This window comes from Chrysochloris asiatica, unplaced genomic scaffold, assembly GCF_000296735.1.
Source record: "Chrysochloris asiatica unplaced genomic scaffold, ChrAsi1.0 scaffold00023, whole genome shotgun sequence".
Classification (NCBI taxonomy): domain Eukaryota; kingdom Metazoa; phylum Chordata; class Mammalia; order Afrosoricida; family Chrysochloridae; genus Chrysochloris; species Chrysochloris asiatica.
Window position 1 is genome coordinate 3,194,184 of NW_006408541.1, and position 20,813 is coordinate 3,214,996.

At 39.6% G+C, this 20,813-nt stretch overlaps 1 protein-coding gene across 2 annotated transcripts; it reads right to left on the reverse strand.

The window, feature by feature from the left end:
• Positions 1 to 378: 378 nt before the first annotated feature.
• SPO11 (SPO11 meiotic protein covalently bound to DSB) lies at positions 379 to 20,332 on the reverse strand. 2 transcript variants are annotated; one of them, XM_006839155.1, is made up of 13 exons: positions 20,202 to 20,332; positions 18,258 to 18,371; positions 15,600 to 15,688; positions 15,025 to 15,091; positions 14,683 to 14,791; positions 14,244 to 14,330; positions 12,842 to 12,878; positions 12,209 to 12,318; positions 7,210 to 7,309; positions 6,841 to 6,878; positions 3,139 to 3,215; positions 1,021 to 1,132; positions 379 to 498 (listed from the first exon to the last, which is right to left on the reverse strand). In XM_006839155.1, exons 1-13 carry the CDS (start codon positions 20,330 to 20,332, stop codon positions 379 to 381), a joined length of 1,191 nt encoding a protein of 396 aa, XP_006839218.1. The 2 variants fall into 2 exon arrangements, with proteins under 2 accessions (XP_006839218.1, XP_006839219.1); XM_006839156.1 differs by lacking the exon at positions 18,258 to 18,371.
• Positions 20,333 to 20,813: the final 481 nt, after the last annotated feature.

Consider the following 20,813-nt stretch of genomic DNA (forward strand, 5'->3'; position numbering starts at 1 on the left):
ATTATTATCTTATCACTAATGAGTTACTTCATACTTCAACATTCGTTATATTATAGAAAGTAAACAAAACATTTTTGCAGGTTTGTATGATAATTGATAAAAATCTTAATTTTTTCAAATAAAATGTAAAGGTCAAAAATGTATATTCTTTTATAACTTACTTAAATGATAGGACAGAGATCAGTATCTATAGAGAAGAATAAAATATAGACCTTATTAAAATTAGAATATAGAATTTATTTTGAGAAAAAAGTATTTCTGGATAATTATTTTATTTAATCTTCACTGAATTACAAAGATACATTCTTTTTAGTATCTACCAATGAGAACAAAAGTAAAGACAAGCTTCTGGTGACCACAGGTTCTTCTGGTATGCTCTTATATCCAGCCTCCGAATTTTAATTTGTTAGGTAAGTACACTCTGGAAAGATAATCAGAGGCTATGTACGTCAAAGCTTGGATTTCTGCCTTCATTTTAGTGTCTGCCATGATTTCCATCTGTGAACAGAGTAAAATAGAGTCATTCCAGGGTTTTGGTACACCTAGGCTTACTTTAGTCTCCAAAGTCATGGGCAGTCATAGCCTCTAGACTCAGAATATTCTAGAGCTGCTATAGCTAAAAGCATCAGGAATGAGAATACTCGTATGTTGTTGTTAAAGTGACATCAGCTCATCGTGACCTTGCATAGGGTTTCCGAGGGTTGTAAACCTTTGCAGGAGCAGAAAGTCTCATCTTTCTCCTGCAGAGTAGTTGGTGGGTTTGAACTGCCAACCTTGTGGTTAGAAGTCCAGTGCTTATCCTACCGAGTCATGTTGTTGTTAAGTACCTTCAAGTTGGTTCCGACCCTTAGTGACCCTGTATTGGGTTTTCCGAGGAGTGGCTGGTGAACTTGAACCGCCGACCTTGTGGTTCAAACTGACTTTACAGTCCAACTCATTGACCCACAGTGCCAAGCCATAGTTGCCACTAAAGTAAAAAGAAGTTAACTTACAACATTTTAATTTCAAAAAGAAACGTACTTCTTTTCTCCAAAACGGTTGGCCGGCAACATAAGGTCTCTTCAGGATGCTGTCAAGTTTCATCTGGTCCCGATTTGTCAGTGGAATTAAAGTATTTTTAGGTATATTTAACCTAGAAGAAAATGATAGCATGAGAAAACATCAGTAAAAGCAAAGTGCCCCTCTAACCTGAAGGCCATTTCCATTACACCTGTATTTATTAAAGAAACTCAAAAATGACAGCTGGGAAAAGTGTGCAAATCCCCGGGTCCAGGCATATCAGCACCAGGACAGCCTACCATCAACACAAGGTTGGCTGTGGGGGACCTCCCAGAGCCCTAAAACCTCCACTCTTGGAGTGCACTGCCAGTGGCTGCAAGTCACTGAGATTTCAGCTTCTACTGAGGGCCAGATTCTTTGCAATTCATTGAGAATTCTGGGCCAGAGAAGGTAGAATACTCCTGCTTAATTCTTCCTGTGTGTGTGTGTCACTTACACACAGGTCTCTAATTTTAAATTGGAGAAAATTATATAGATTTTTTTAGCAGAATGTAATTTTAATCTTGGGATATGTTTTGAAAATAGAACGTGAGAAGTCCAGGGTTGGTTGGGTGACCCCTATTTGAAGTCACAAATCTCAGATTTTCCAGGGAAGCTCCTGTTTTGAATTGTCCTTTTCAGCGTCCCCATAATGATGACTATTTGCCAGTGGCAGTTCCTGGATGAGGGGACAAGTAGATCAAAAGGGAGCCCTCTGGGATTTCTCTTAGAGGCATGTGTGTGCAGCAAGCACCCTGTCTCCCTTTGACGGTTCACTTACATGGAGTGGCTTTTGAAGGCCTTGATACAGTTGAAGTAAGATGACGAGACCATTTGCCCTGACTTTGCTTTAGAAACAGTCTTCTTACAAAGAGGTGACCCTGGGGGGTTACACCAAGACAAACAAGCCCACTACATTGATCCAAGCTTTGATTCCCTAGAGCATAAATATTAAAATAGCACATTTTCTCTTGTACCCTTGTTTTTTAAGAGGAGGCTGACTACCCAAAACCTGTTCATCTTCCATGTGTAGGAAGCAAGAACCTGTGCCCAAGGGCTGCCCACTACTTCAAGAAATCCCAGAAACATTTCTAAGTTCACTCTCATTAGCCAACTAATACAGCTAGGTGACATTTTAAAAAATATCACTCTATCAAAGCTGAAAAAGAAGCTAGGGTGCCTCTTTGGAGAAGCAAATACTTAACCTCTCCACATGAGGGCAGAGTCTTACAAATGTAAACACCCTTTGACCCAGAAATGTGTCTGGGAATTTAGCCTGGGAGACTAATTAAAGATGTAGGCAGAGATGTGGTTACAAGAGCGCCATCAAAGCACTAACTTTGAGAACAGGGGTTTGGAAACCACCTATGTCTGACTATGAGGGACTAGCTCAAAACACTGACGTATCCCACACTGGCACTCAGGGACAGAGACATTAACTGGAAGTCATAGAAGGGAAATGTGTTTGTTTACATGAAAACGTGATCCCACTGTGTGAGTGAAAAAAGCAGATTACAAAATAATAGAAGAGCATGTTCTCATATTTGTGAAAAATTCTAGCTACCCACAGAAAATAATCTAAAAGGGTACAGACAGCAGTTATTTAGATCTTGTTACTTAATGATATTCTTCTATAATGAACACACATATTAAATTTGTCAGACTTTTAGCTCCCATGTGTTCCGTAATGTAAAATGAGATATGTTCTATGAAATAAAAACTTTAAATTTATATAATAATTGATTCATACACAGAATGATTTATAGAACATATGATGGCAAATGATGTAAAAATATCATTTATTAGTAATTATACCTTCTTATTATCAAAAAAATTTACAACATGTTTAAACCATATAAACAGTAAAACAAAAATGTTTCCTGGCTGGCTGGAAATTCAGTTGACCAGTTTTGTTAAGTTGTTTAGTGATTGAAATAGAAGCACTGATGGATTCAGTAACAATGATGTGATTTGAGTTTGTGTGGACATCTGCAAGAAAATCGCTGCGAGTTTTCCTTTGTGGTGGCGTTTCAGGCTTTACTGTCACACAATATAATGGGTCGTCATTTAAAATATCCTCAATCAGCTAAATCATCTAACCTTTTAATATCAGAAGGGAGAAGGCCAAGCCATCTGATCGCTGGGACTGTGAGATTATGAGCTTCAAAAGACATAGACTGAAATAAAGAAGGAAAGTTTATCAGGGATAAATTGTAGAGAACTAGCGTCCTTTTATTTATTGGGACATTTGGTGCTATAGGATAATCCCTGGACTACTAACCACGAGGTTGGCAGTTCAAACCCACCAGCTGTTCCTCGGAAACCCTAAACAGGGTGGTCATGAGTTGGATTTTCTTCTCAGAAGACAATCACCCGGACTTTTAGCAACGAGTTAAAATCTTCTCCTTAGTATTTCTGTATTTATTTTATATAAAGCAAAACTATCACTCAACCTGCAGTACTGTAGAGCTGAATCTGACTCATAATGACCCCGTAGAGGATTTTCAGTGAGCAGCTGGCAGACTTGAAACACCAACCTTGTGGTTAGCAGTCCAGTGCTTATTCTATAGCATCACACCAGGAATCCAGGAATCAACCTAGCTGGCCTGATTTACTATTATTCTTTGAGATTCATATTTGAACACCATCCTTTTCATCAGCTACAAACTCCTATTTTGACACTTTGGGATACTTAAGGTGACTCAGGGTAACAGTGGTTCCCATACTCTCTAGAGTACCTCAGCATCACTCAGAAGGCCTCACCCCGAGAATTTCTGATTCTTTAGGTCTGGATGGGTTGCACCTCAATGTAAAGAAAATAAAATCCTCACCACTGGGCCAATAAATAACATTATGATAAATGGAGAAAAGATCGAAGTTGTCAAAGACTTCATTTTGTTTGTATCCACAATCAACTCTCATGGAAGCAGCAGTCAAGAAGTCAAACAATATATTGCATTACCCAAATCTGAAGTCCTCTTCAAAGAGTTCAAGAGCAAAGATGTCAGTTTGAGGACTAATGTGTGTCTGCCCCAAGCCATGGTATTTTCAGTAGCCTTATTGTTAAGGAGCTCTGGTAGCGTAGTGGTTACGAATCGGGCTGCAAACCTTAAGGTCAGTGGTTCGAAACTACCAGCCGCTCCGCGGGAGAAAGATGAGGCTTTCTACTCCCGTAAAGATTTACACCCTTGGAAACCCTGTACAGGGTCGCTATGGGTCGGACCCGACTCAATGGCACTTAACAACAACAACAATTGTTGTTGTTAAGTGCCATCAAATTGGTTCTGACCCATAGTGACCCTGTATAGGGTTTCCAAGGAACAACTGGTGAGCTTGAACTGCCGACCTTGCAGTTCACATCGACTTTGCAGCCCAGTGCATTAACCCACAGCTCCATACCAGGACTTCTTCATATGCATGTGAAAATTGGACAGTGTATAAGGAAAACATGAGAAGAACTGATGCATTTGGGTTCCAGAGTTGAAGAAGAATATTAAAAGGTCCATGGAGCTCCAGAAGAACAAAGAAATTTGTACTGGAAGAAGCACAGCCAGAGCCAAGAGAGCCAGACTTCTCTCATCCTGAGGACATATTATCAGGAGGGACCAGTTCGTGGGGAAGAACATCATGCTTGGTAAAGTGGAGGGTCAGCAAAACAGAGGAAGACCTCCACTGAGATGGACGGACACAGTGGCAGAGGCAATGGGCTCAAGCATAACAAAGATTGTGAGGATGGCGCAGGACCGGGTTCTGTTGTACAAAAGGTCACTATGAGTTGGAACCAACTCAACGGCATCTAACAACAGGTCTGAATGGGAGTTGAGGTTTGCATTTGTAACAAGCGACCAAGAGATGTTGATGCTGTTGTTGTTCCTGGGCCCAAGTTTGAGAATCCAAACTGTATGTTAGTTGCAAACTCTCATGATAAAATTTGGTGGTGTTTTCATTTCTCCTTATGGTAGGAGAAAGGGAATTGACAAAGTCAGAAATCAAGGCTATGCCTAAGTCTCAGAGTGCATCCAGAAACCAGATTACCTTGCTGCTACCCTGGGCCCCACAATCACATCAGGAGGCTGGGAGGTGGGGGATACTAATTCCTCTTGTCCACTACTACTCCGACCTGTCATCCCAGCTGGCATTGGCTATGCTGAAGACTGCAATGACAACCACTGAAGTGTAGAATGGTTCTAAGCTAGGAGACTGCCTCCCCTGGGACATTCTGGTGCCCTCAGGTGTGGCACTCTAAGGTAAATACTGGACTGCTAACTGCGAGGTCGGCAAATCCTGGCAGCTCTCAGAACCCCTATCAGGGTCCCTATAAGTAGGGACTGACTTGATGGCAGACAACAACAACAACAGGTTACTGGGGAATGATAAGTACAGCCAATGCAGAAATTACACTAATGAACAGAAAATATTGAAGTATTGTGGGTTTGGGTCCAGATCACTGCAATAAAAAAAAAATCACATGAATTGTTTGGTTTCCCAGGGCATGTAAAAGTTATGTTTCCACTCCTGGTGTAGTGCTGTAGGATAAAGCATTGGACTATAAGGTCAGTTTGAACCTTAATATCAGCAGTTCAAACCTATCAGCCACTCCTCAGAAACCCAATATAGGGTTAATATGAATTGGAGCTGACTCGATGGCACTAACAACAACAACCATCTATCAGCAGTCCTGGTGTGGCGCTGTAGGATATCCACTGGACTGCTAACCAAAAGGTCAGCGGTTCAAACTCACCAGCTGCTCTTCGGAAATCCTATAAAGAGTCACTATGAGTCAGAATTGACTTGACAGCACTTAATAACAACAACAGTCTGTTAAGTGTACAGTTGTTGTTGTTGTTAGGTGCCATCAAGTCGGTACCAACTCATAGCAACCCTATGCACAGCAGAATGAAACACTGCCCGATCCTGGGCCAACCTCACTACTGTTGCCATGCTTGAGCCCATTAATGCTGCCACTTTACCAATCCATCTCGTTGGGGGTCTTCCTCTTTTTCTCTGACCCGCCACCCTACCAAACATGATATCCTTCTCCAGCAACTGGTCCCTCCTGACAATATATCCAAAGTATGAGAAACGAAGTTTGGCCATCCTGGCTTCCAAGGAGCACTTTGGCTGCACTTTTTCCAAAACAGATCTATTGGTTCTTTTGGCAGCCCATGGCACTTTCAATATTCTCCTCCAACACCATAATTCAAAAGTAGCAATTCTTCTACAGTCTTCGTTATTCACTGTCCAGCTTTTGCATGCATATGAGGTTATTGAAAATACCATGGCTTGGGTCAGGTGCACGTTAGTCTTCAAGCTGACATCTTTGTTCTTCAACACTTTAAAAATGTCTTGTGCAGCAGATTTGCCCAGTGCAATATGTTGTTTGATTTCTTGACTTCAGCTTCCATGAGTGTTGATGGTTGATCCAAGAAGAATGAAGTTCTTGACAACTTCAATCTTTTCTCCATTGATAAGAATGTTGTTTATGGGTCCAGTTGTGAGGATTTTTGTTTTTTTTTTACATTGAGATGTAATCCATAACAAAGGCTATGTATAATAGCAATACAAAAAGGTTTGAAATATTGTGAGAATGACCAAAATGTGTCAAAATGACACAAAGATACGAGGTGACACACGCTCTTGGAAAAATGGCACAGATAGACTTGCTGGCTCCAGGTTAGCTACAAACCTTCAATTTATAAAAACAAACAAAACACACAATTTTCTGCAAAGTGCAATAAAGCAAAGTGTAACAAAACAAGGTCTGCCTGTAGTGGAATAAGAAAAATACCCAGCTCTACTTACCATGGACCCGTATTTGTAGATGCACATTATTTCTATGCCTGTTAAAAGAAAGCCAGCTTTGAAATCAGTCTTCTTGCATAAAACAGCAGTGATAGTTGCCCTCTCAATTCTTATCTGACATCTGTGATTTTTATTTTCAAGGACATTACAAATGAAACATGTATAGTTCTCAGTCTAATACAGTAAAAAAAAAAAAAACAAAACCCAAAAAACCCTAGCATCCTCAAGTGATTATAGTTGTTCATTTTTCTATAGTTAACAGTAACCTTTTAAATACTTTGTGAAAAGTGTTCTGAGAGCAGAGGAACGTACTACAAGAATGTTCTCATCCTGGCTGCTGTTTCCAACAACAGCGCAGTGCTACGTTACCATGTGGATCCGCGTCTACCAGAGTGAAGAGAGGAATGTGGAACAGTTCCCACAGCTTCTTGACGAAAAGTCTTGTATTCAGGTCAGGCACCCCCTTTCCCTGAAAACCGGATGGAAATGACACATTTTTAAAAAACATGGACGAACTGCACCCATAGTTCAGTTAGAAGTGAATCATCTCAATTCCCCCTAAACTTCAGGTGGTGAAGGGATGGGGTTGGCCGGGCAGAAATGGACACTCTATACACCAGGGGAGTGAGTCCATGCACATTCATGCCTCTAACTCAACTATCCAACTCTTAGGCAGTATTGCAGATCCCAAGGAAGTATTTTAGCAGAAACAGAAATCAAATAATAAAAAACCCCATACACTTAAAGATATGCATTGCAAAATTATTTTGAATTACTGAAGATAGCAAAAACATTACAAAGTTCATTGTAAATAGCCAAAATGACTAACCCTGGGACCGTGGAGAGGAGGCATCTGTTCACAGCAGGGTCAGGCACCGGACTGCCATTTCTCAGCAAGAGTCTGGTGTGGCACTCTAGGGTAAGCACTGGACTCTTAACTGCAAGGTGAGCAGTTCAAACCCACCAGCCACTCCTCAGAACCCTTACACAGGATCGCTATAAGTCAGAACTGACTCAGTGGCACTTACCCACAACAACTTCTTAGCAACATAAACCTGAAACAGTCATGTGACCTTTCTGTGTCCTGGTTTCCTCATCTACAAAATGTACTTAAGGAGCAACAGTTTAGAGCTTAGCTGCTGACTGAACGATTGGCTGTTCAAACTGTCCAGCAGTTCCTTGGGAGAAAGATCTGGCAATCTGCTCCCATAAAGACTGTTGTTGCTGTTAGTGCTTCTGCCATTAGGTGCCTTGGAGTCACTTCCCTTTCATAGCAACCCTACACACAACAGAATGAAGCACTGTCCAATTCTGTGCCGTCCTCACAACTGTTATGTTTCAGCCCACTGTTGCTGCCACTGTGTCAATCCATCTTGCTAAGGGTCTTCCTCTTTTACGCTGACCCTCCACTTTACCAAGCATGATGTTCTTCTGGGACTGGAAACTTGTCCAAAGAATGAGAGACAAAGTCTCACCATCCTCACTTCTAAGGACATTCTGGCTGTACTTCTTTTAAATAGAAGATTTGTTCTTCTGGCAGCTCATGGTTCTTTCAATATTCTCCTCCAACACCATAATTCAAATGCATTGATTCTTCTGTCTTCTTTATTCATTGTCCAGCTTTCACATGCATATGAGGCAATAGAAAACACCATGACTTGGGTTAGGTGCACCTTAGTCCTTTAACATCTTTGCTCTTGAACACTTTACAGAGGTCTTGTGCAGCAGATTTACCAAATGCAATACGTCATTTGATTTCCTGACTGATGCTTCTATGAGTGTTGATTGTGAACCCAAGCACAATGACATCTTTGACAACTTCAATACATTCTTCATTTATCATGATGTTATTTATTGGCCCAGTGGTGAGGATTTTCACTTCATTTACATTGAGATGCTATCCATCCTGAAGTCTGTAGTCTTGGATCTTCATCAGTATTTTAAGTCTTCTTCCTTTTCAGCAATCAAGGTTGTGTCATCTGCATATTGCAGGTTGTTAATGAGTCTTCCTTCAATCCTGATTCCGTGCTCTTCTTCATATAATCGAGTTTCTTCATTACTTGTTCAGCATACAGATTGAATACGGTTGGTGATAGGATACAACCCCAGCGCACACCTTTCCTGATTTCAAATCATTCAGTATCCCCTTACTCTGTTCTAACAACTGCCCATTGGTCTATGTACAGGTACCTCATGAGCACAATTACGTGTTCCAGAATACCTATTCTTCACAATATTATGGCACTGTATGAAAGCACCGGACTGTTAATCTCAAGGTCAGTGGTTCAAAGCCACTAGGCACTCCTTGGAAACCCTATAAAGGGTCGCTATGAGTTGGAACTGACTCGATGGCACCTGACAACAACAACAATAACAACACAGTCTAACGCCTTTTCATAGTAAATAAAACACAAGTAAATATGCTTCTGGTATTTTCTGCTTTTAGCTAAGACCCATCTGGTGTCAACAATGATATTTCTTGTTCCACTTCCTCTTCTGAATCCGCTTGAATTTCTGAAAGTTCCCTGCCAATGTACTGTTGCAACTGTTTTTGAATTATATCCAGCTAAATTTTACTTGAACATGATATTAATTACATTGTTCAATGATTTTCACATTCTGTTGGTTCACCTTTCTTTAGAATGGGCACAAATATGGTTCTCTTCCAATCAATTGGCCAGGTCACCATCTTCCAAATTTCTTGGCACAGATAGATGAGTGAGCACCTCCAGTCTTCATCAGATTGTAGAAATACTTCAATTTGTATTCCATCAATTCCTGGATCCTTGTTTTTTACCACTGCCTTCAGTACAGCTTGTACTTCTTCCTTCAGTATCACTGGTTCTTGATCATATGCTACCTCTTGAAATGACTGACCATTTCTTTTTGTACAGAGACTCTGTGTATTCTTTCGATCTTCTTTTGGGGGAGGGGCGGGAGGGATGTACACTAAAATACTCAGGAGTATATAATCATTTAAACAAACAAAGGGCACATTCTGCAAGCTTGCCTCCTGGCCTCAAGCAAACAGTCCCTCTCTTTCCATGAGTCTAGAGTCCTCAGCTGCTCCCTCTCTCCATGTCCTCATCTCTGCTTCCATCTCTGGTGTCACTGCTTCTCTGGATAGGCTTCCACATTCCGCTCGTGCTCTTCTCCCTTGATGGTCCTAGGGTCCTCGGTTCCTGCAATGTAAGATTAACTACTCCCCACTTTTTGTTACAAGACTTCTACCTTTATGGTTGTAACAATCACAATTAGTCATGATACCAACTACTCACTATTGAATTCATCTACTTTTGATGCTTTCTGCATCATTCAATATTTTGATACAGAAATATTGAATAGAATCCTTTAGCATTGCAAGTCAAGGCTTGAATTTTTCTTCAGTTCTTTCAGCTTGAGAAATGCTGAGCATGTTCTTCCTGTTTGGTTTGGTCTTTGCACATTTCATTAATACTTGGCTTTGTCTTCTTGAGCTGTCCTTTGAAATTTTCTGTTCAGCTCTTTTACTTCCTCATTTTTCCCATTTGCTTTAGCTTCTCTACGCTGGAGAGCAAGTTTAAGAGACTCCACTGGCATCCATTTTGGTCTTTTCTTTTTCTTCTTTCCTGTCTTTGAAATTACCTTCTTCATGGATGATGTTCTTGATGTCACCCCACAACTCCTCTGGGGCTTGTGTGGACTTGTTTTCTTTTCTTTTCTTTTTTTTTTTCCAGCTTCAATCTGAACTTGTATATGAGCAATTGATGGTCTGTTCTAGAGTTTGCCCCTGGCCTTGTTTTGGCTGATAATATGGGGCTTTTCCAATGTCTCTTCCAACAGATGTAGTCAGTGTATGCCAAATCTGATAATCATCAGATGTATTCCATCTGGTGAGGTCCATGGGTATAGTCACCTTTTATGCTGTTTAAAAAAGGTATTTGCAATGAAGAAGTCATTGGTCTTGCAAAATTCTCTGATGTCATTTCTATCACTTAGGACATATTTTCCAACTATTTTTCCTTTCTCTTTGTTTCCAACCTTCACATTCCAGTCAACAGTAATTATCAATGCATCTCAGTCGTGTGTTTGATCAATTTCCATCTGAAGAAGTTGGTTATTGTTGTTGTTGTTTTTAGGGCCATAGAGTTGGTTCCAACTCATAGAAGTTGGTAGAAATCTTCAGTTATATCATCACCAGCTTTAGTGGTTGGTGTGTTCATTTGAGTAATAGTGGTGGTAGTAATGGGTCTTGCTGATAGGCATGTGGATACTATCCTATAACAGACAGTATTTTACTTCAAGAAAGATCTTGAGATGTTCTCTTCGATGATGAATGCAGTGCTATTCCTCTTCAATTTGTCATTCCTGGCGTACTAAACTATACGATTGTCTGATTCAAAATGGACCCTTTCAGCTCACTAGTGCCTAGGATATTGATCTTTATACGCTCCATTTCATTTTTTGAAAACCTCCAATTTTCTTAGATTCATACTTCATACATTCCATGTTCTGATTAGTAATGGATGTTTGCAGCTGTTGCTCATTTTGAGTTGTGCCCCATTAACCAATGAAGGTTCTGAAAGCTTTACTCCATTCACATCATTATGGTCAACTCTACTTTGAGGAAGCAGTAGTATTCTGAGTGTGGCAAAGTCAGATTGCACCACAAGTTCGGTGATTCAAGCTTACCAACTACTCCTCGGAAATCCTATACAGGGTCGCTGTGGGTTGGAACTGACTCGACAGCACTTAACAACAACAAGCAACCCGAAGGACTCATCTTGAGGCACTATATCTGGCCATGTTTGGTTGTTATTCATACTGTTTTCATCTTCTGGTGCTATATCTGACATGCTCCCCTGCTGTTCATCAGATGTTCAGTGGTTCCATTCAGAAATGGCCCGCCTCTCTTTCTTTCTAGTCTGTCTTAGTCTGGATGTTCCACCGAAACCTGTCCGTCCATCTGATGGTATTTTGAATGCTAGTGGAATAACTTGCAGCATCACAGCAGCATGACAGACAGACAGACAAGTGATGACTTGAGGATGTTAAACATCTTGACAATTCTTCTTCTACGACCCTGAGGGTACACTAAATTGGTAACAGATTGTTGTCTGAGCTGTAGAGATAATGCTAGAGAAGTACCTTACAAGTCCTGGTGTGGTGTTACAGGATAATGTGCTGGACTACAGGGTGAGTTTGAACCCCAAGTTCAGCAATTCAAACCCACCAGCTGATCCTCAGAAACCCTAAACAGGTTTGCTATGAATCGGAACTAACTCAATGGCACTTAACAAAAACAACAACAACCAATCACCAGAGTAGTATATGTTAGTTTTGGCATTTTAAATAATAAGAATATAATAATAAAAATACAGGTAAATACCGTAACCATGATGCACGGAGACATTTTGCTGCAGAAGTTATCATCTAAGAGACGCTGAAAGGTCGCATCTTTTTCTACAATTAATAGGAATTTTGCATCTGTAATTAAATCTGTGAAGTTAAGGCTTGAACCACATGTAGTTTTAAAGACAAGAGTTGTTTAAATTTACCCATCAACTGGTGTCATTAAAAAATAGCTATAAACATGGTATTTTTATTTTACCTTTAAAAAACAGGGAAAATAAAATAGATATCAATTCATACTTGTGGAGTCCTGGTGTAGCGCTGTAGGATAAGCAACGGACCATGAGGTTGGTTTGAACTGAAAGGTTTAAACTCACCAGCCGCTCCTTGGAAGCCCCTATACAGTATAGGGTGGCTATGAGCGGGAACTGACTCAACAGCACCAACAACATTCATACTGTAAATATCCGTCTCCCCCACTAGCTGTCAGGAACCATGACATACATATTCATTACGATACCAGAAGGTTTAACTTGTTCTTGGCATATAATGAAGGATTGCTGTAGCAAAAGAACAAATGAAGACAAAAAATTAATGAACTAAAAAAAATGAAGAAGAAGAGCAAATGAAGAAGGATTCTACAGGTGTTGTTTCCCCACTCAAAGGATACTCCGAAGTCCTTGAATATTAGATGGTACAGCAACAGCCTAAATTAACAAAACAAGAAAGGTTTATTTAAAAAATTTTAAAATAAAAAAGCAAGTATAAGCACAGTTTCTAATCTACCACAGAAATCTGTATTTTCATTTTCCTTTGTCTGTAAGTCATCAGAAGGAGCTCTGGTAGCACTGTGGTTAGGAGTCAGGCTGCTAATCTCATGGTCAGCAGTTCGAAACTTCCAGCTGCTCTGTGGGAGAAAGATGAGGCTTTCTGCTCCCAAACAGATTTACAGCCTCGGAACCCCTATGCAGGGTCACTATGAGTCAGAATCGACTCCACGGCACTTTAATAACAACAACATAAGTCATCAGAGATTTATTCCTTCGTAAGCAAACAGGAGGAAACAGTTACCTTTAATAAAATCACAGACCCATGGCCCAAACTACTTCGCAGCAGGCGAGAACTTCTAGGTAGTACTGTTGATAGGAGGCTCAAAAAGCAGGACAAGATTCCTGGTGCAGGACCTTTTGAGCCTCCCCTTCTTCTTTTCCCAGCACGGCTCCTGGTCCTTTTCCACATGACTGTGCCAGTCTACTGCTTGATTGGTTGCTTAGTTATGTGTCGTGGTTCTGACTCATAGCGACTCTGTATAGGGTTTCCGAGGCTGTATTAACATCTAATAGATTAACTTGGTGGTGGTGGTGGTTATGTGCCGTGGATCTGCACAGGGTTTCCGAGGCTGTAAATCTTTACAGGAGCAGAAAGCCTCATCTTTCTCCCACAGAACCACTGGTAGTTTCGTACTAGCAGACCTTGAGGATAGTAGCCCGACTGGTAACTACTACGCTACTAGATCTCCTAATAGGTGGTGTTGGTAATGTGCATGGAGTCCCAGTATAGGGTTTCCAAGGCTGTAAATCTTTACGGGAGCAGAAAGCCTCATCTTTCTCCCGTGGAAAAGCTGATAGTTTTCGAACTGCTGATCTTGAGGTTAGCAGCCCAATTCATAGCCATGAGGCTACCAGAGATTAATTTAGGAATCAGGAATGTTTTAGAAAGTTTTCAGAAATGATACTCTGTAACTTTCAAATTTGATGTAGAATAAAATAACCCCAGGCCACATTCTACCTGCATATAGCAGTATATTTTGAAAGGGATATATGATATATGTGTATATATGTATGTGTGTGTGTACATATATATATGTATATGCAATCGAAAACATAACACTCAGCAATTTGGCCTATTTTGAAACGATGTCATGTACAGTCCTGAAAACACAGACTTCTTCAGACTCAAGGTTCGTTTTCAAGCTTCCTCTGCAAACTGCATAATAAAGCAGGTAAGAGAATACATTTCAGCCATGGGTTGTCAGGGAGTTAAGTGCTGGTCAGAGCATCAGCAATATTTACTGTTGAGCAACCTGCACAGCTCACTCGGGTACCATCTTCCTCCAGGTAGCTTAAATTGCCAGCAATTAAGCCTTTTGATGTCGATAACTGAAAAAAGAATAGACAGATTTGGAACTGTTCTCACATTTTCTGTTTCTCTATCAGTTCTCAGGTTCACCTGCAAAACTACATGTTTGAACTCAGCGTGGAATTTAAGAAATAAAATAGAAAACTTGTAAGGGAATTCAGGAATTGAGGCGATTTGGTGACTCATTTGTTTTATCTAGTTCATCCTTCCAAGGGAATTGATTAAAAACAGATGATTTAAATGTATAATGAGAATAAAATAGTATCAAATAATATCAAAAGAACACACAGATCACATTTTTTATTTTGATTACAATTTTTACACTAACATTTTACTTTAGAATAAGCTGATTTGTACTCAACAGTAACTTACTATATGTAGGCTCCTCCTTGGCACTTTTAACATACAAGAAATGTCATTGATTATATTGTCCACAACAGTTTGATTTCCAAAGAGTTGGCAGTCAGTGTAATATATGTCTCTAAGAAAAAAATTTTAAATACATTGTTAATTAATGGTCTTTTCTTTGACTATGACAAACAATGTGGTTTATTTGAAGAAAACATTAATTAGATTAAACAGAACATATGAATAAAGTAACTTATTACCCATAGTCCAGTTTTATGTAATTTTTAAAAGTATGTAACAAAAGTCACTCTAACTCTATCTCATGTTGTATATTAAAAAAGGAATTTGCCAGAATGAGATATTTACCTTTTGGTTGCATAAGTGTCGCTTTGCACCAATTTATAAATCATGGATAATATTTTAAGAATTAGAGCTGAAAAAAAAGTGACAAACAAGTTAATTGTCATTCTCTCAGTAATTAAAAAGCTATTGCTAACAGAAACTACAGTGAGACTCATTTTAAAATGTAAGAATTTTAAAATGAAATTGTAAAACACAAGACTTATTAATTGTCCCTTGTTATTTTCTATACATTTTTGTCTTTCCAAAACGGAAGGGTTAAGCATCGAATAACAACTGTCTGAAGAATCCGATAAAATTAATTTCACTAAGGACAACCAAACTGAGAGAACAATTTCCCACTGAAGCATACACCTTGAAACCTACATTTATTTTGGAATGACAATCTACTTCCATGGTTATTGACAATATAAAATGTTACACATTTATCTCATGCATAGAGTGGTCTATTCAAATAGAATGGTCTATTCAAAAACAAGTAAAACAATTTAACAAAGAACAATGAAAGTTAAATGAGAGCCAAGTGTATTTATTTATTCTCTACCATGAAAAGATTAATTTACCAAGAAAGCATAATTTACCAAAATTTTGTGCGGATTTTGGTGAGTCACTTTTGACTTTTCTTGTGGTACAATGAGATACCATCTGAAGACCCACGGAATCTTCAAATCTATCATTTTGTTTAAAACAAGGACGTTAGATGAAAAAGAACTCTATTCTGAACATTAAACAACATATAATGAATGTCCTTCACATTATTTAAATTCCACATCTCTTTTCCATGTAATCATTACAGCTGGAGCATAACTTCTTTGTCAACTTACATCATTACAGGCAGTAATTAGCTCTGTGAGATACAGAGCTAATTAAATAAAGCACTTAAAGTAAATGAATTATCTCTTATTGTGACAGTGTTGGTAAGTACTGTTGACTCGGTTCTGACTCATAACACCCTTGTATAGTATTTTCAGAGCCTGTAAATCTTTGTGGAAGCAGAAAACCTCAACTTTCTCCCACAGAGTGGCTGGTGGCTCCAACCACTGCCCATGGGCTCACTGTCCAGTGCTTATTCTACAGCGACATCATGCTCCACTGTTGTTATATATATGGAGTCCTGGTGTGGCACTGCAGGATAATGTACCGGGTCAAAAGCTTGGTTTGAACCTCAAGGTTGGTCGTTCAAATCCACCAGCTGCTCCTTGGAGACTCTAGACAGGGTCGCTGAGTTGGAACTGACTCTACAGTATTTAGCAACAACAAATACAAACACACATACACACACACAAACACACACACCGACATTTTAGCTATCTATCTAATTCTTTCCTGGGGAGACAGTGTACATAAAATGTTTTCAAATATTTCACATTTTATTTGTATTTTATTCATTTTAATCATTTATAGTTTTGAAACAGAATTCTGATTTAATATCAAAGTTATATTAAATGAAATAATTTATACTAGGTTGCTAAATTGAACTGCCAAGCCTGTCCTGTCCTAAAGGTGGCAGAATGCACCAGACAAAGATGCCAGATAGCAACTGCTTGAAGCCTGAATGAAATCCATTTTTCAAAATATTACTACCTACCATTACTGACTGTTATGATCAGGACCACAATAGATTGAGCTTGATAGAATTGGAGAAAATACAGAATAGAATTTAAATTCGTAAAACGTCCAGACTTACTGGACCAGTTGAGACTAGAAGACTCACTGAGACAATATCCCTGAGATACTCTTTTAAACTTTGAGCCAAACTATCTCCAGTCACCTTTAAATGAAATAGCAGATAAGCACATACACAAAAAGGATATTAACCAGGAGTCTGAGGCTACATTAAAAACCATCCAGTATGAGATCAAAAAAGTCCACGATTACGCTAAAGCAAAGGTGAGACAAACAATAAGGGGGCGGGGAAGCCAGAGAACTGGAATTAGAACTGGAACACAATTAAAGAGAATGTTAACACATTGTGAAAAATGTAACTAACATCAGTGAATAATTTGGGATAGAAATTGTTAAAATTGGAAATGTAATTTTCACTGAAAACACTATTATTTATTAATTTGACAACTAGGATTGAAAACTACAGTTTATAATATTTATTGTGACAATCATCCAATATTTAGTGACCAGCTCCTTGCTATCAAATTGATTCCTCATGGTGACCCCTGTGTTACAGAGTAGAACTGCTCCGTGAGGTTTTCTTGGCTGTAATCTTTACGGAAGCAGATGCCAGATGACTCTTCCAGTGTCACTGGCTGAATTCAGACCACCAGCTTTAGGCTAGCATGCAAACAGTTTGCACCACCCAGGTACCCCTCCTTAGTGAGTAAGGAGCCACAAATTTACTTTTACTCTATTTCTGTAGGTCTTACAAAGTAAGAAACCCATTCTTAGAGTGATCTTCACTTTAGTAGAGAAGATACTACTTTATAAGTAGCCTGGAGGACTTTAATAAAGCTGTTGGCAGATTCTACTCTTCTGGGACAGATGACTTAACAGCAAGAGCCTTTAAGATCTCCTGCAATGTTCAGGATAGAGTACTGGTTCCCTGTTATAGGGTCAGCACTGGACTGCTAACCACAAGTCAGAACTGACTCAGTGGCACATATTTTGGTCTTGGGAATTGGTTGTAGTGGCCCTGAGCAAGTGATTTGCTTTTGCCTAATCTTATGTCACATTTCCACCATTGCTGTCAGTGCCGTCGAGTTGGTCCCACTCACAGCAACCCTGTAATAGGGCTTCCAAGGAGCGGCTGGTGTGTTTGAACAGCTGACCTTGGTTAATACTCCACTGCTAACCAAGGTTGCTATGGGTCGGAATCGACTCTACAGCACTTAACAGCAACAACCAAAGGTTGGTGATTCAAACCCTCCTAGAGTCTTCACGGAAGAACACTCCGTACTCCAGTAAAGTTTGTAGCCAAGAGAACCCAACTTTGCGCATGGTGTCATTGAGTCAGAATCTACAGCACCCCAAAAGAGCAGCATTGTTTTTCTCGCTTTACCACTAACACCTACTTTTCCTTATATAGCCTTTCTTATGGGATCTGTTTTATAAATTTCCTTACATTCTTCTAGCTTATATAACCTTTCTTTATTGGATATTTTTTGTAAGTTTCCTTACATTCTTTTTGACAGAATAAAGGCAACCAAATCTGCTTAGAACTCTGATTCAAGTAAATTCAAATGACGAAATAGATATCACATCTAAAAATAAAAATACAAAATGCCCACTTCATGTTTTCCCAGCGTGATCTGTTCTCTATAGTGAATACAGGTGCTTCGTTTCTTGCCAAGCTCGTGATTATGTCTTGAATAATATTTTCGATAGAGGCAAGAACCTCAGAACTGAAATAATAAACACAGTACGATTCGTTCGTAATTATACACATCCCTAGAACAACACTAGGACAACTTTTCATTTTGTTGATTGTTTAGGCAATCCATGTCAGTAATGGTCTCTCCCATTAAGTCTTGGCATCACATTAAAATCACACATTAAAACAACAACTGCATTTATAGTGATTATGTAGGAAGAAATTACATTTGCTTATAATTTTATGTAATTCTCAAATAATTACCTATTGAAATCATACTGCCCTTTTAATGAGTAGACAATATAATTTATAAATCATGTTACCTACTTTTTATATTAATTTACTTTAATCTAGCTGAATTTAGATACAAACTTGTTGGCTTAAGATTCAACTGATGTTTTAATTAAAAATTATGTAATACTGGCTTTGAACTTCATTTTGTTCCTCTCAAGTGCAGGGCTGAAATATTCCAAAAGAAACATTTCTTGTAGTACATTACCCTCATTGAGCTCATGCCTCCAATCAACCCTTTTGAATTTTAGTGATACAGAAAGAAAGAAAAAAAGGTTTTAATCATTACCATGAAAAAAATAAATTGTTAAGTTCTGTACCAAATAATTGCCTTAGCAAAGAATCCACCATTTTACAACAAAACTATTAAGACGGAGTCCAGCTTTCTGTCACATGACTTGTAATTTCACAAGCCATCAGCTTAAAAAAATGTGGTTCTTTTACAAACACAATTAGCATATGGACCAGGAAGATAAACCACATGGAATCTGAAATGAGTAAAATGCACAGTTTTATAGTATTTATGGGAAGCCCAAAGTTTTCACTGAAAAAACACACACCTTAGATGAGGTATTTTAAATCTAGTATTTTCTAAAAATGAGAGGGAAATCTGATTCAAATATCCCATTGGTTTGAATAAAGTAATGTTGCTTAACAAATCAACCTGAAGATGTAATGGGGTCAATTTACATCTCTAAGCAAGGGGCTCCCTATTCCCTGTTCTCTAGCCCTCTCAGGTTGGCTCACAAAGGAAATCCTTTTGTTAAAAATGTGTTTGTGGGTGTTTTGGACAGTTGGCTCTGACTTACAAATCCTAGACAGCCATTTGTTTATTCTTGAAAATGTGTGCCGAGCAAACCAAAAAAATGGATCAAGGAAGCGAACCAGTAGAGCAGTTTAAGCAGAAGCGATCAATAACAGAAACACGTTTTCTGTAATTAATTCCAATTCTGAGGGACTGGGGCGGGTTGGGGAATCTTTGCGATCCATTCTCAATAAATCATTTAAAAGATGTGCATTTGCTCCACTTCCATCTACATGTCGAAAAAAAACGCTGTCTTATTATAAATTACTTAAAAGTTGAATATTGACTTCCTGATTATTTGGAGAAAACCCTGGTTTTCTGAGGTGAATTGACAGCATTCATTTTTCCCTCACTTTCTCTTAAAAAAAAAAAAAAAAGAAACTAAAGTTTTTCTTTTTAAAAAATATTTTGAAGTTAAAAAAAATGAGCGCCTCACTGAGGGGTTTCCCTGGAACCTTCTAGAAGGGGGCCATTCTAAGAAGGGAACATTCTAGAAGACACAAGGAGGCTGTGAGCAGGCTTTGGGGATTGGAATGAGGAGTTGAAAGCAGAAAGGAGGGAGGCTAAGGGCAGGCCTCTTTGGGGGTTCGGGGCTGACGTGCAGAGGGCCCCCCTCTGGTGGCCTCCACACCAGCCAAGGTGACCCTGATTCATGAGCTCAAAGACAGAAAAAGGGAGCAAACAGGATCCCCGACGCTTTTCGATTTTACAGATCGTCCTCCTCAAGCCCCCCTCTCCATCCAACATTCTTGCTCCTTCTTGTACTTAGAGATGGAGCGGGTGCCCCCACGAGGGGACTCCTCACGGCCTGTCCTCAAGGCTGCCAGTAGTGAAGCCCTGTGCTGTTCCAAAACCTCGAAGAACGACGCCTCAGGCCCCATGGGTGCAAAGGCCATGAGGGCCAACAGGGATAACACAACTCTCAGAGGTTTCCAACTGCAGTCGCCACCGAAGCTTGCCTTTCCGGCGCTTTCGGGCTGGGCCTGCGCCTGCGCACACCTCACGCCGGGAGGCGGGGCCCAAAGAACGCATGCGTTGCGGCTCCTCTGGGTTGAGCGGGATACGTACGCTCACATGTTTCGGGTGGTGTGGCACCTGGAAGTTAAGTGATGTTTCTGCTTGGGACCAGAAGTGTGGTGAGCGTCCACATGTGTAGGCCTGAAGTGGTTTTTGTAGCATGCTTAGGATTGTTGGTGTTGTTGTTAAGTGACATTGAGTGGGTTCCGACCCATATGGACCCTGGATAGGGTTTCTGAGGAGTGGCTGGTGAGTTTGAACGCATTATCCCACAGTGCCACGGACCCCAAATTTCCTTGATATTTTTTTTCTTTTCTCTTTGTTTCTTCTTGATTATTTAGGTAGAGTAACACCAGATAT

What these genes read in the sequence shown, in the direction of transcription:
- SPO11 (XM_006839155.1), bottom strand. Translation starts at nt 20,332, where the DNA reads ATGGCCTTTGCACCCATGGGGCCTGAGGCGTCGTTCTTCGAGGTTTTG. An exon ending in GGCACCCGCTCCATCTCTAA is followed by an intron (nt 18,372 to 20,201) that starts GTACAAGAAGGA and finishes TTATTATTTCAG; the next exon opens with TTCTGAGGTTCTTGCCTCTA. An exon ending in AAAATCCGCACAAAATTTTG is followed by an intron (nt 15,092 to 15,599) that starts GTAAATTATGCT and finishes CTTTTTTTTCAG; the next exon opens with CTCTAATTCTTAAAATATTA.